Source organism: Oryx dammah, unplaced genomic scaffold (assembly GCF_014754425.2).
Source record: "Oryx dammah isolate SB20612 unplaced genomic scaffold, SCBI_Odam_1.1 HiC_scaffold_2, whole genome shotgun sequence".
NCBI lineage: Eukaryota > Metazoa > Chordata > Mammalia > Artiodactyla > Bovidae > Oryx > Oryx dammah.
In genome coordinates this window covers 62,560,701-62,573,989 of record NW_024070186.1, presented here as the reverse complement: position 1 = coordinate 62,573,989, position 13,289 = coordinate 62,560,701, and the positions used below count along the sequence as shown (strand labels likewise).

At 36.9% G+C, this 13,289-nt stretch overlaps 1 protein-coding gene across 1 annotated transcript in view; it reads left to right on the top strand.

Annotated features, from left to right (window-relative positions):
* Positions 1 to 13,289, top strand: part of SPATA16 (spermatogenesis associated 16) — a 241,850-nt gene that overhangs the window by 84,528 nt on the left and 144,033 nt on the right. Inside the window, 1 exon segment of the mRNA XM_040265364.1 lies at positions 10,433 to 10,522. Within this exon segment, the coding sequence (XP_040121298.1) occupies positions 10,433 to 10,522 (90 nt within the window).

Below are 13,289 nucleotides of genomic sequence, written 5' to 3'. Positions count from 1 at the left end.
AACTTCTACAAGTACCCATAAAACTATGGCATGCTAACTTGTTAGCTTGAAGTAGGGGGGAACCCCTCACAGTGAACAATGTATGCTATTATTGTGTAACACAGGAACTTACTCATTTCCTTTAAACAGAAGGAAATCCAAAAAAGACGGGATATAAGTAAATGTATAGCGGATTCCCTTTGCTGTACAGCAGAAACTAACTCAACATGGTAAAGCAACTATACTGCAATTAAAAATTATAAAAATGTGTTCTAAGAGATTTTTGAATATCCTTGAAAGGATATTCTAAATATCTTTGAAAGTCATTTAGCCTAACTCCCACTCAGTCAAGAATTTCTTCTACACATCCTGACAGATGGCATTTGAAATATCACTTAAATGATTCTAGTAAAAGGAAACTCTTCTCAAAGCTTTTTGCATCATTGATTATTAAGTCCCTCCTTATGTTGAACTGAACTATTTGTAACTTTATAATACTAGCTTTTGCCTGATTTTATCTTTTTTACATAGAATAATTATTCTATTTTTCACATGGCAGGTCTTTGTATTTGAAAGTACTTATTTAGTCTCAACTAATCTCACTTAATTCTCTGAACATATCAATTTCATTCCATATTCTTCCCATACTATGTTCTATAGATCCACTGGACTCTCTAGACACACCCCAAAATGGTAATGATTCCCAGAGGTGTGTCTATATGGCTATAGAACAATTCAGTGATAAATGAATTGTTTATCAATTGTTATCAATGATAAACACTTTACCATTTTAACAGAATGCCATTGATTCATTTAGCATAAATTTTATATACCATTTTTGTAGCTCTATCATATTGTCCTATTGTGTTCAGCTTGTGATTAAAATATTCAGGCTTTTCCCCCCTAGCCATACTCAAGCCATAATTATATTTGTAAAACTGACTTTCAAAATCCATAGCAAAGATTTTTTTTAAGATTTTGTCTCTGTCATCAGTAATACTATTTTTTGCTACATATAATCTATGCCATCGGAAAAAATTATAGGCATTCTTTCAATCTCTTAATACTAGTCACTAATGGAAATACTGTCTACAAAAAGGGCTAAGGACAAGCCATTGAACTTCTTTCATAACAATCTAGACTATACTTCAACAGTACTGATCAGTTGTTCAACAAGTTATAATCTACTGAATGAGGCCATTATCCCACATAAATATCATCACAAAGATATCATGCTTTGGTGAAATAAAAATGTTTCATTTGTTTCCTTGGCATTCTCTAGATCTACCAACTATTTCTAAAAGAATGTCAGCACTTTGCTAAGATATTAAGAAGAGTGTCACTCAGGAGGATGTGTCATTGCTAATTTACTTTGATTACACTGCTAATTTACTAATGATTAAGCAAGGTAAAGGCAACTGAATTTAGGCATCTTTACCTAAATAAGAAATTGCTTTCCTAATCCCCAGTCTAAAGCCTTAAGCCCCAGAAGTAGTGATAACTAACGTTCTCATTCACAGAGTTCAAGCTTCTGATTGAGATGTAGAAGAAAAACACATCTGTCTCTGTGGTAATCAGTATGAAATTCTGCCTCCATTGCCACTTTTTGATGTGGTTGGAAAAATACTATATCCTTATTGTAGTGATGCTGAAGCTGAAGCTCCAATACTTTGGCTACCTGATGCAAATGCCATCTCATTAGAAAACACCCTGATGCTGGGAATGATTGAAGGCATGAGGAGAAGGGGACAATAGAGAATGAGATGGCTGGATGGCATCATCAACTCAGTGGACATGAGTCTGAATAAACTCTGGGAGATAGTGGAGGACAAGGAGTCCTGGCATGGCTGCAGTCTATGGGGTCCCAACGAGTTGAACACAACTGAGCGACTGAATGACAACAATTCTGTTTATTAAGTTAACACTTTTTTGAATTGATAACTAATCCAAGTTAGCCCTACAAAAGGTCAATGGACAAAGTCCACAATCATATTGATAGATCAAAAGGGTATTTGAAAAAAAAAGTAAGCATTTACTTCTGATAATAACTCTTGGAAAATAATTTTTCTCAAACTAATTCATAATCGTAGTTATCAGTGAAACACTGAAGCATCCATAGATCACTTCACTTGTTTAAACTCCTCTTAAAAAATTTTAGTCTAGGCAGTAAAAGAAAAAACATAAATATTGAAAAGCAGTACTAGACATCATTATTTGCAGATGATGTGAATAAAACTATATTATTGCAATATTAAGAAGTAAAGATACAAAAATTAATAATCTTAAAATACATTCTAAATCAATTAGAAGTTAGGATATACAACAGAAAAAAAATCCCATTCTTATCATGTATACCTGTGGTGCTTCTCAAACTTTAATGTGCATATAAATCACCTGAGGATCTTGCTAAAATGAAGATTCAGTACATTTGTAATCAAGATTTAACATTTCCAATGAGCTTCCAAGTGCTGCTGATCATACTTTGAGTAGTTATGTGTGTATGTATGGATATGTATACATATACACATATACTAATATGTATAATCTGCATCTATAATTTTTAAACTTTAGAATTAACAACAAATCTGTAAAAACTCTTTTACAAAAAGGTAAAAGAAAGGTTAAGGATTACTGGATGACATAAAATAATATTTGAATGAAGAGAATGTCATGTTCCTGGATAGGAAGATAACAGTATATAAATGTCTGTTCTTCCTCCGATCAGTTCAGTCGCTGAGTTGTGTATGACTCTTTGCGACCCCATGGACTGCAGCATGCCAGTACTCCCTATCCAACACCAACTCCCGGAGTTTACTCAAACTCATGTCCATCAAGCTGGTGATGCCATCCAACCATTTCATCCTCTGTCAGCCCTTCTACTCCTGCCTCCAATCTTTCCCAGCATCAAGGTCTTTTCAGATGAGTCAGTTCTTTGCATCAGGTGGCCAAAGTATTGGAGTTTCAGCTTCAACATCAGTCCTTCCAATGAATATTCAGAACTGATTTCCTTTAGGATGTACTGGTTGGATCTCCTTGCAGTCCAAGGGACTCTCAAAAGTCCTCTCCAACACCACAGTTCAAAAGCATCAATTCTTCATCACTCAGCCTTCTTTAAGTTCCAAGTCTCACATCCATACATGACTACTGGAAAAACCATAGCCTTGACTAGATGGACTTTTGCTGGCAAAGTAATGTTTCTGCTTTTTAATATGCTATCTAGGTTGGTCATAAGTTTTCTTCCAAGGAGCAAGCATCTTTCAATTTCATAGCTGCACTCACCATCTGTGGTGATTTTGGAGCACCTCAAAATAAAGTCTGACACTGTTTCCACTGTTTCCCCATCTGTTTCCCATGAAGTGATGGCACCAGATGCCATGAACTTAGTATTCTGGATGTTGAGCTTTAAGCCAACTTTTTCACTCTCCTCTTTCACTTGTTCAGTCAAATGTTCAAGCTGGTTTTAGAAAAGCCAGAGGAACCAGAGATCAAAATGCCAGCATCCACTGGATCATCAAAAAAGCAAGAGAGTTCCAGAAAAACATCTATTTCTGTTTTATTGACTATTCCAACGCCTTTGACTGTGTGGATCACAATAAACTGTGGAAAATTCTGAAAGAGGTGGGAATACCAGACCACCTGACCTGCCTCTTGAGAAACCTGTATGCAGATCAGGAAGCAACAGTTAGAACTGGACATGGAACAACAGACTGGTTCCAAATAGGAAAAGGAGTACGTCAAGGCTGTATATTGTCACCCTGCTTATTTAACTTCTATGCAGAGTACATCATGAGAAACGCTGGGCTGGATGAAGCACAAGCTGGAATCAAGATTGCCAGGAGAAATATCAAGAACCTCAGATATGCAGATGACACCACCCTTATGGCAGAAAGTGAAGAGGAACTAAAAAGCCTCTTGAAGAAAGTGAAAGAGGAGAGTGAAAAAGTTGGCTTAAAGCTCAACATTCAGAAAATGAAGATCATGGCATCCGGTCCCATCAGTTCATGGCAAATAGATGGGGAAACAGTGGAAACAATGGCTGACTTTATTATTCTGGGCTCCAAAATCACTGCAGATGGTGATTGCAGCCATGAAATTAAGACACTTACTCCTTGGAAGGAAAGTTATGACCAACCTAGACAACTATGAAAAAGCAGATACATCACTTTGCCAACAAAGGTCCGTTTAGTCAAAGCTATGGTTTTCCAGTAGTCATGTCTTTTATTTTAAGTTTGATATTATTTGATGTTTGTGTGTACTTGTTTTATTAAGTCTTAAAGTCATAATGCGGAATAATTCATGCTTTTGAACTGTGGTGTTGGAGAAGACTCTTGAGAGTCTCTTGGGCTGCAAGGAGATCCAAACAGTCCATCCTAAAGGAGATCAGTCCTGGGTGTTCATTGGAAGGACTGATGTTGAAGCTGAAACTCCAATACTTTGGCCATCTGATGCGAAGAGCTGACTCATTTGAAAAAACCCTGATGCTGGGAAAGATTGAGGGCAGGAGAAAGGGACAACAGAGGATGATATGGTTGGATGGCATCACCGACTCAATGGACATGGGTTTGGGTAGATTCCGGGAGTTGGTAATGGACAGGAATGCCTGGCGTGCTGCAGTTCATGGGGTCACAAAGAGTCAGACACAACTGAGCAACTGAACTGAACCGACACAAAGGCTTTGGCATAGTCAATAAAGCAGAAATAGATGTTTTCTGGAACTCTCTTGCTTTTTCGATAATCCAATGGATGTTGGCAATTTGATCTCTGTTTCCTATGCCTTTTCTAAATCCAGCTTGAACATCTGGACATTCACAGTTCTTGTATTGCTGAAGCCTTGCTTGGAGAATTTTGAGCATTACTTCACTAGCATGTGATGTGAGCACAATTTGTGGTAGTTTGAATCTTTTTTGGCATTGCCTTTCTTTGGGTTTGGAATGAAAACTCATTTTTCTAGTCCTGTGGCCATTGCTGAGTTTCCCAAATTTGCTGACATATTGAGTGAAGCACTTTCACAGCATCTTTTAGGTTTTGAAATAGCTCAACTGGAATTCTATCACCTCCACTAGCTTTGTTTGTAGTCATGCCTCCTAAGGCCCACTTGACTTCGCATTCCAGGATATCTGGCTCTAGGTGAGTGATCACACTCGTAGTTATCTGGGTCATGAAGATCTTTTTTGTATAGTTCTTCTGTGTTTGCCCCCTCTTCTTAGTATATCTGCTTCTTTTAGGTCCATACCATTTCTGTCCTTTATTGAGGCCATATTTGCATGAAATGTTCCCTTGGTATCTCTAATTTTCTTGAAGAGATCTCTAGTCTTTCCTATTCTATTGTTTTCCTCTATTTCTTTGTACTGATCACTGAGGAAGGCTTTCTTTTCTCTCCTTGCTATTCTTTGGAACTCTGTATTCAGATGCTTATATCTTTCCTTTTCTCCTTTGCTCTTTGCTTTTCTTCTTTTCACAGCTATTTGTAAGGCCTCATCTCACAGCTATTTTGCTTTTTTGCATTTCTTTTTCTTGGTGATGGTCTTACTCCCTGTCTCTTGTACAATGTCACAAACCTCCGTCCATAGTTCATCAGGTACTCTGTGTATCAGATCTAGTCCCTTAAATCTATTTCTCACTTCCACTGTATAATCGTTAGGGATTTGATTTAGGTCATACCTGAATGGTCTAGTGGTTTCCCTACTTTCTTCAATTTAAGTCTGAATTTGGCCATAAGGAGTTCATGATCTGAGGCACTGTCAGCTTCCGGTCTTGTTTTTGCTGACTGTACAGAGCTTCTCCATCTTTGATCAATCTGATTTTGCTGTTGGTCATCTGGTGATGCCTATGTGTAGAATCTTCTCTTGTGTTGTTGGAAGAGGGTGTTTGCTATGACCAGTATGTACTCTTGGCAGAACTCTATTAGCCTTTGCCCTGCTTCATTCTGTACTCCAAGGCCAAATTTGCCTGTACTCCAGGTGTTTCTTGATCTCCTACTTTTGCATTCCAGTCCCCTATAATGAAAAGGACATCTTTTGGGGGTTTAATTCTAGAAAGTCTTATAGCTATTCATAGAACCATTCAACTTCTGCTTCTTCAGCATTACTGGTTGGGCATAGACTTGGATTACTGTGACATTGAATGGTTTGCCTTGGAATCAAGCAGAGTCATTCTGTCATTTTTGAGATTGCATCCAAGTACTGCATTTTGGACTCTTTTGTTGAGATTGATGGCTACTCCATTTCTTCTAAGGTTTCTTGCCCACAGTAGTAGATATAATGGTCATCTGAGTTAAATTCATCCATGTCAGTCCATTTTAGTTTGTTGATTCCTAAAATGTCAACCGTTCACTCGCCATCTCCTGTTGACCAGTTTCAATTTGCATTGATTCATGTACCTAACATTCCAGGTTCCTATGCAATATTGCTCTTTACAGCATCCGACTTTGCTTCCATCACCAGTCACATCCACAACTGGGTGTTGTTTTTGCTTTGGCTCTGCCTCTTCATTCTTTCTGGAGTTGTTTCTCCACTGATCTCCAGTAACATACTGGGCACCTAGCAACCTGGGAAGTTCATCTTTCAGTGTCCTATCTTTTTGCATTTTCATACTGTTCATGGGATATGGACTGGGAAATCATACTGGGAAACAGACTCTTGGAGGGCACAACAGAACCTTGTGCACCAGGACCCAGGAGAAAGAAGCAGCAACACCACAAGAGACTGTGCCGGACTTGCCTGTGGGTGTCTGGGAGCCTCCAGTGGAGGAATGGGTCAGTGGTAGCCTGCTGCAGGGTTGGGGACACTGAGTGTAGCCTTACATGCATGGGAACTTTTGAGGGAGGTCACCATTATCTTCATTACCTCCACCATAGTTTGGTCCCAGGTAATAGGAAGGTGAGAACACAGCTCAACCCATCAACAGAAAATTGAATTTAAGATTTACTGAGCATGGCCCCACCCATCAGAACAAGACCCAGTTTTCCCCTCAGTCAGTCTATCCCATCAGGATGCTTCCATAAGCTTCTTATCCTTCTCCATCAGAAGGCAGACAGTCTGAAAACCATAGTCACAGAAAACTAACCAATCTAATCACATGGGCCACAGCCTTGTCTAACTCAATGAAGCTATGAGCCATGCCGTGTAGGGCCACACAAGACGGATGGGTCATGGTGGAGAGTTCTGACAAAACGTGGTCCACTGGAGAAGGGAATGGCAAACCACTTCAGTATTCTTGCCTTGAGAACCCCATGAACAGTTTTTGAAAAGGCAAAAAAGATAACAGGATTAGCCAGAAATTTTCAGGAAGGAGAAACTGTCCTCAAGCAGGATAAATTGTTGTTATATAATCCTTAGTACAGAGTTTAAACTGTGTTGTTTGTTGTGTAATCATTGCTTTTAAAAAAAAAGTGTTTTATGTGACTAAGACTAAGGAATGTAGAGAGAGCAAAAAAAAAGATGTTTGTCCTTTCCTCCTCCTTGAGAATTCCAGACCCCTCTCTCCTCCCCTGACTTCTTATCAATCTGCCTAGGAACTGACTGTCTCATTACTAACACTGTCTTCATTCCTCTGTCAAAAATTCAATGACTTCCATAACTTAGCCATTCTAACATGATTCTTATTTTTACCACAACCCCTATCAACATAACTAAGTCACAGCTATTTCCTCTCTTTTAAAATCAAACCAATCAGCATAGAGAGCTCTCTCTGATTATAACTGTAGAGTTGATTTATTTTCATAACAGTCCCAGTCAGATTATACATTTCAGTCATAGACAGCCTCCCACAGGTCCTCAAATGGCATCAAATGATGAATGATTAAGAACTTTTTAAAAGATAAACCAATATTTCCTCTGCAAGTTATACACAACATAAAATACATCTTTAAAGGGGCATTATAGAAAGCATCAAATAAATCAATAAAACATAAAAAGTAGGCTTTACAATCACCACTAGCATTTCCTTGCCAAATAACTAACAGTGCATATCATAAGCACACAGTGAATGCTGCAATAATTAGAAAGAAGCAAAAATAATAAATGGCCAAATAATATCTCATCCCAAATTTCTAAACTTCCTTTTGTAAGTACCGTCACCTTCAGGGTAGACTAGGTCCTAGACCTCTTGGTCCCTCTTATGAAGCAATAATTCACATGGCTCAGTGTAGGATATTGTACAGTTTAGAAGAACCTAGTCCAGTTAGCAACAGTGACTTCCAAACTCATGTCCTCTACTGTATTTCTTCAACACCATAAAAAGGACTTGTAATTATAAGAAATTCTTAAAGAAACCTGTTCTTTTTAAAAATTACACTGAAACAATGTTTATCTCACTACCCACAAAAATCTCTTCCAAAACTACTTCAATGACTCCTCCTCTCCCTTAGCCCTCTATTTTACTAAACCCTTCTCTCATCACTACTCCTCCTGTCCACCACACCCCATACTTCTCTCCAGTCTAATCCATTTTTATGAAAAGAACACATCTGGCAAAGCAAGATTCTTGAATAGCTCAGTAAAACCAAATTACTGCATCATGGGCAAAAAGATAACAAAGGAAAAAAATATATGTTCATTCATAAGGATTTTGTCCCATCACATTTGCAGATATTTACTAAAAATGCTTAAGTGAATAAATATTACTAAGTAAGAGGAAGAATTAGCCATGTTGTGAAAGAAAAGTTTCTGGTCAGAGTTGGAAGACCCAGGCCCCTAGACAGAGCACTTCTCTTTTCACTCTGACCTAGTTTTACAAGATTACTCTTACAGGGATAAAATTTACAAACATATTTCATTAACATACCTTTTTCTGAATTAATATAAAGTATTAGTACTGGATATTAATAGTTCAGTGTTGATATGGAATAAACTCATGGAGTAGGCTTTAAATTTCCAACAGTTTAATCAGAAACCACTAAAGCAAATGGTCTGTGTTCTTGCAGGATTAATGTATTTATTTGTACAAATTTCTAGTAATAGAATGTAGTAAAACTTTACTAACCCAGGGTTCTTTAATTCAGAAATCATCACAGAGAAGGAGTAAGATAACTTAGGAAGAATTGCTGAGGCTGGAGATGAGAAACATAATGATAAACTTGAAGCAGCTTTGCAACCAGATTTTAGAAGGGTCCGTTAGTCTCTCTGGATTCTATTCACTTGTGTTTAAAGTGAGCTAAACTAGTCAATCAATTCACCTCATCATCATATAATTCTACGGCTCTATGTGGTTCAGATAGATGCAGCTTTTTTATTTTACTCTTTCCATAAGCAATGTTTCTGGGAATGGGATTATTCTTGTCTGTATATTTTTCTCAATCCAGAGCTCATGAATGGCCTTAAAGGATCACATGAATTCCCTGAATTTAAGCAACCATGTTTATATGCATTTTTTTAGACAGAGGTTCACAGCTTTAATTCTCGAAAAGCTTTTTGAACCTCTCAAAAAAAAAAAAAAAAAGATCAAGAATCACTTCCTTCATTAATAGACTAATTCTAAGTGATTCTCATCAACTTGTAAAAGCAGGCACACACACAAAAAATTGCTTAATAATCCTGTGTCGGTTCTATAACATTATGTATCTTACATCCATAAACACAACACATTCTGTTATAAGCTATCCCTCAAACTTTCACTAATGGCTCTCTCCTCATTTGGTGATTAGTTGTGCTCTTCATCTGTCTAGCTCACCTCATTATATCAAAAGCTTTGAGCAGTGCCTGGCTCTCAGTGAAGCAAGGGAAAAGAAGAGCTACCAGTTTATCTCTAGGGAAAGAAGGCAGCTGTGAAGTGATCATCATCTCATCTGAGCTTGGATTGTGACTCCAAAACTCTGTGAGATAATGGAAGAATCAGCAAGCAAGGATAGATAATCTTATCCAAAATCAAGCCTTGAAATTTCAGCAAAAGAAAATGTAAACCCAAAGTAAACAAGGGCTTTACCAAAAGTGGCAAGGTGAGGACCAGAATGCTTAGCCAATGGTCAGGGTTCCTACCATTTCACTACAATTGTCCAACTGGGAGAAGGCACAGAACCCAACATGGATTGCAAACTAACAAGTCACCTATTCCAGTTCCTCTCTTTTACATGAAATCCAGCAGCTAACAATCTCCTTCTTCATTATGGGTAGATATACCACAATCTGAGATTTTTGCCTAATTTATTAGCATATGACAAATAAAATACCATGTCTTATATGTAATAAAAGTTAGATCCAAATTCTTTGTCATTGTTATAGCTATAAAAGTTAGCCAGTGTTATAAATAAAATTGCTTTTATCATGCAAACTTAATTTTCAATAATGCTTGTTTATTTGTCTTAACTGACAATTACAGGAAGAAAAAATCATCCATTTCCTAGTATCTTTTAAAATAGATGTATGTAAAATTGGATGATTGTTATTTCATTCCTATACACTTCTGGAAATTGACTTTTAAGAGCTTAATAACATTTGCATTTCTTTTATCTTTTAAGGAGCATTGTTTTAAACCCTGCCTATTTCCGAAATCATCTTCGTCAGGCAACAGTGTTTAGATGTCTGGAGAGATATTCAGAAGCTGCCCGGTATGTTTATTATAACTTTTGTGAAGATTTATTTCAAGTTAAATTAATTTCATTCTCAGCTTCTGGTAATAGCATAATAGAACTTTCCATTTCTCTCATGGAATATGATTTTACCAGAATTATTGTCTTATAAATGTCAAACCAACAATTATTGACTATCTTTTTCTTTAATTAAAGCCACTCTGTGTTCATAGCTCTTGGGAAAATTCAAACTTTCCAGCCATGAGGTCACTGATAATGATGGGAAAACTTCCAGGGAAGATTAGAAATGAACTTGACCTCTTGCTCTCAAGTACATTCCTGATCCTAGTTGTAAAGACACAATTTTGTGACTATCTCTTTCCTGAGTTCTGGAAATAAAACCCAACCACATGAAAAGGATCTCAGCAGCCCATTTCTAGAAAAGATGGTCTAAGTTATAACACCAAGTGTTTTAAGAGGTGTCCTAAAGTATTGTGTCTTGGACCTGCAATATGTTTCATAAAAACCTAGTGAAGCAGCTCCTGATATTCTCATCCCCAGAACCTAGACTTATGGCAAAGAATTACAAGACTTGTGTAACAGCCTCCATGCTACACTCAGAATTTCTTTGCACCTGTGACAATGAAGGCTTTTTATTCCTGAGTTAAGATCATCATATTAGACTCCCCTTCCCTTTGATAAATTCTCTCAAAGAATTTTCTTTATCTCCTAATGTATGGTATCTATTGTTTCTTACCCAGCCAATTTACCATCCAAGGATTTTATCAATAAAGTGTGAGTGGTTTCTACATACATTCCAAACATAACTCCTAGAGAGAAATCCATAGTAATAGGAATGGGGAGCCTAGGTTGCTGGTGGCTACTATCTCTATAACATTTATAAATAATACTTTCTTAGAAAATGAAAACTTTAAGAAATTTAAATAATAAATAATAAAAATAATAATAAAATGATTTCATAAAATTGATACTATGAGTTTGACATGCATTCTATAAGACAGTCCTAGGTATTAAATGGAAACCCACTCCAGCGTTCTTGCCTGTAGAATCCCAAGGATGGGGGAGCCTGGTGGGCTGCCATCTATGGGGTTGCACAGAGTCAGACATGACTGAAGCGACTTAGCAGCAACAGCAGGTATTACTTGAACTCAATTAAATTATGGACATGGAAGACTGAATTAATCACAATACTCTATTCGCAGTCAACCACAATAGCTAAGCCACACTATCTATTTATCTTTGTGGTAATGTCCTCTTTTAAAATTCAAAATATGTCTCTATCAATCTCATTTATACATTCTATTTTTCCTTATACTCATTTCCTAAATGTTTTGTCTCTCATTACCCACATATAACTTCTTCTAATTTTATTTTGTTTACTGAGTTATCCCCATGGCTTATTTTCTGCCCACACATACTATGTGAATGAAAGAGTATTTAAGAGATGATAGTAAGCTTCCTTCTGGCTGTAAAAGTCATTAACTACAAACAAAGCTAATCAGTTTAGCATAAACAGATACAGTACAGTTATCTGTAAATAATTTTCTTTAAGAGATAGTTCATTAATGTGTTTTCTGAATCTAATCAAAAAATAACAGGAGAAAGCTAGATGCAACTTCAGAACTAGATTGCAACTAGTTAAAACTGCTGGTAATACACTTAGGTTAACTTGTACAGACTCTAAAGAGCCCATTGTTAAATATTCAGGAACATTAGGAGAGCCAGTTGTTTACTGTAAAAGAAATTAGCTTTGCTGGGAGAATGTATACTATGTAAATTGGCAAATGCTTCAAATCTGTGATTTTGGAATTTGGGGGTGAGCCAGACACCAGTAGATCATTGACTATAACTTAATTGTATCAAACCTAACCATTCGAGTTACACTAGTGATAAAAGTTCTTTATGGTTCCTAAAACAAATGAACAAACAATGAGAACTAGAAAATTAGGAATCTGTCAGTACCTACATGCAATATTGGCATGGAACATCCATCTCCCTTGACATGTATATCCCTGCAGTGTAATAAGTGCATCTGTTTCATATCATTTGATGGCTAACTTGACAATACTCCTTGAGGAGTTTCCTAATAACTGTTGGCTATACTGGTATGGACTTTCCAACAGAGAAGCAGATACAATTAATTTCAGATTCAAGTATTTTTCATCTTGGTTTCCTTGGCAATTATAGTCCTCAATATAGAGTACTGGTCATCCTTTTTTCCCCTCTAGGGAAAGAATAATATGACCCAAGAACATGAATATCTTAGTGTGTCTTAACTATTTGATTTCTAGTATAAAACAATAATACATATCAATATATTAAGCATTCACACATATCGATTAATTGCTTGGATACTTGGGTAGTTTTGGTTCAGGGCTCTTACAAACACATTATATGAAAACCCATTGAAAAAGCCCACACATCAAGGTATTTTCTCTAAGGAGCCAAGTAGGCATGCTTCTGAGGTTGAAAGGCACCAAGCAAATACAAAAGAATGCCATTAGCATGTAACATAGTAAGTCTTAAAACCATGATTCCCAGTCAAGTAGGTCATCTCCCATCTGGTCCAAGATAGTGTATTTATAAGTAGTCCTTAGGAAATGGAATATTTAAAAATTTCTAAGCCTAACCATTCAGGTATGACCTAAATCAAATACCTTATGATTATACAGTGGAACTGACAAATAAATTCAAGGATTAGATCTGATACAGAGTGCCTGAAGAACTATGGACGGAGGTTATGACATTGTACAGGAGACAGTGATCAAGATCATCCCCCCCCCCC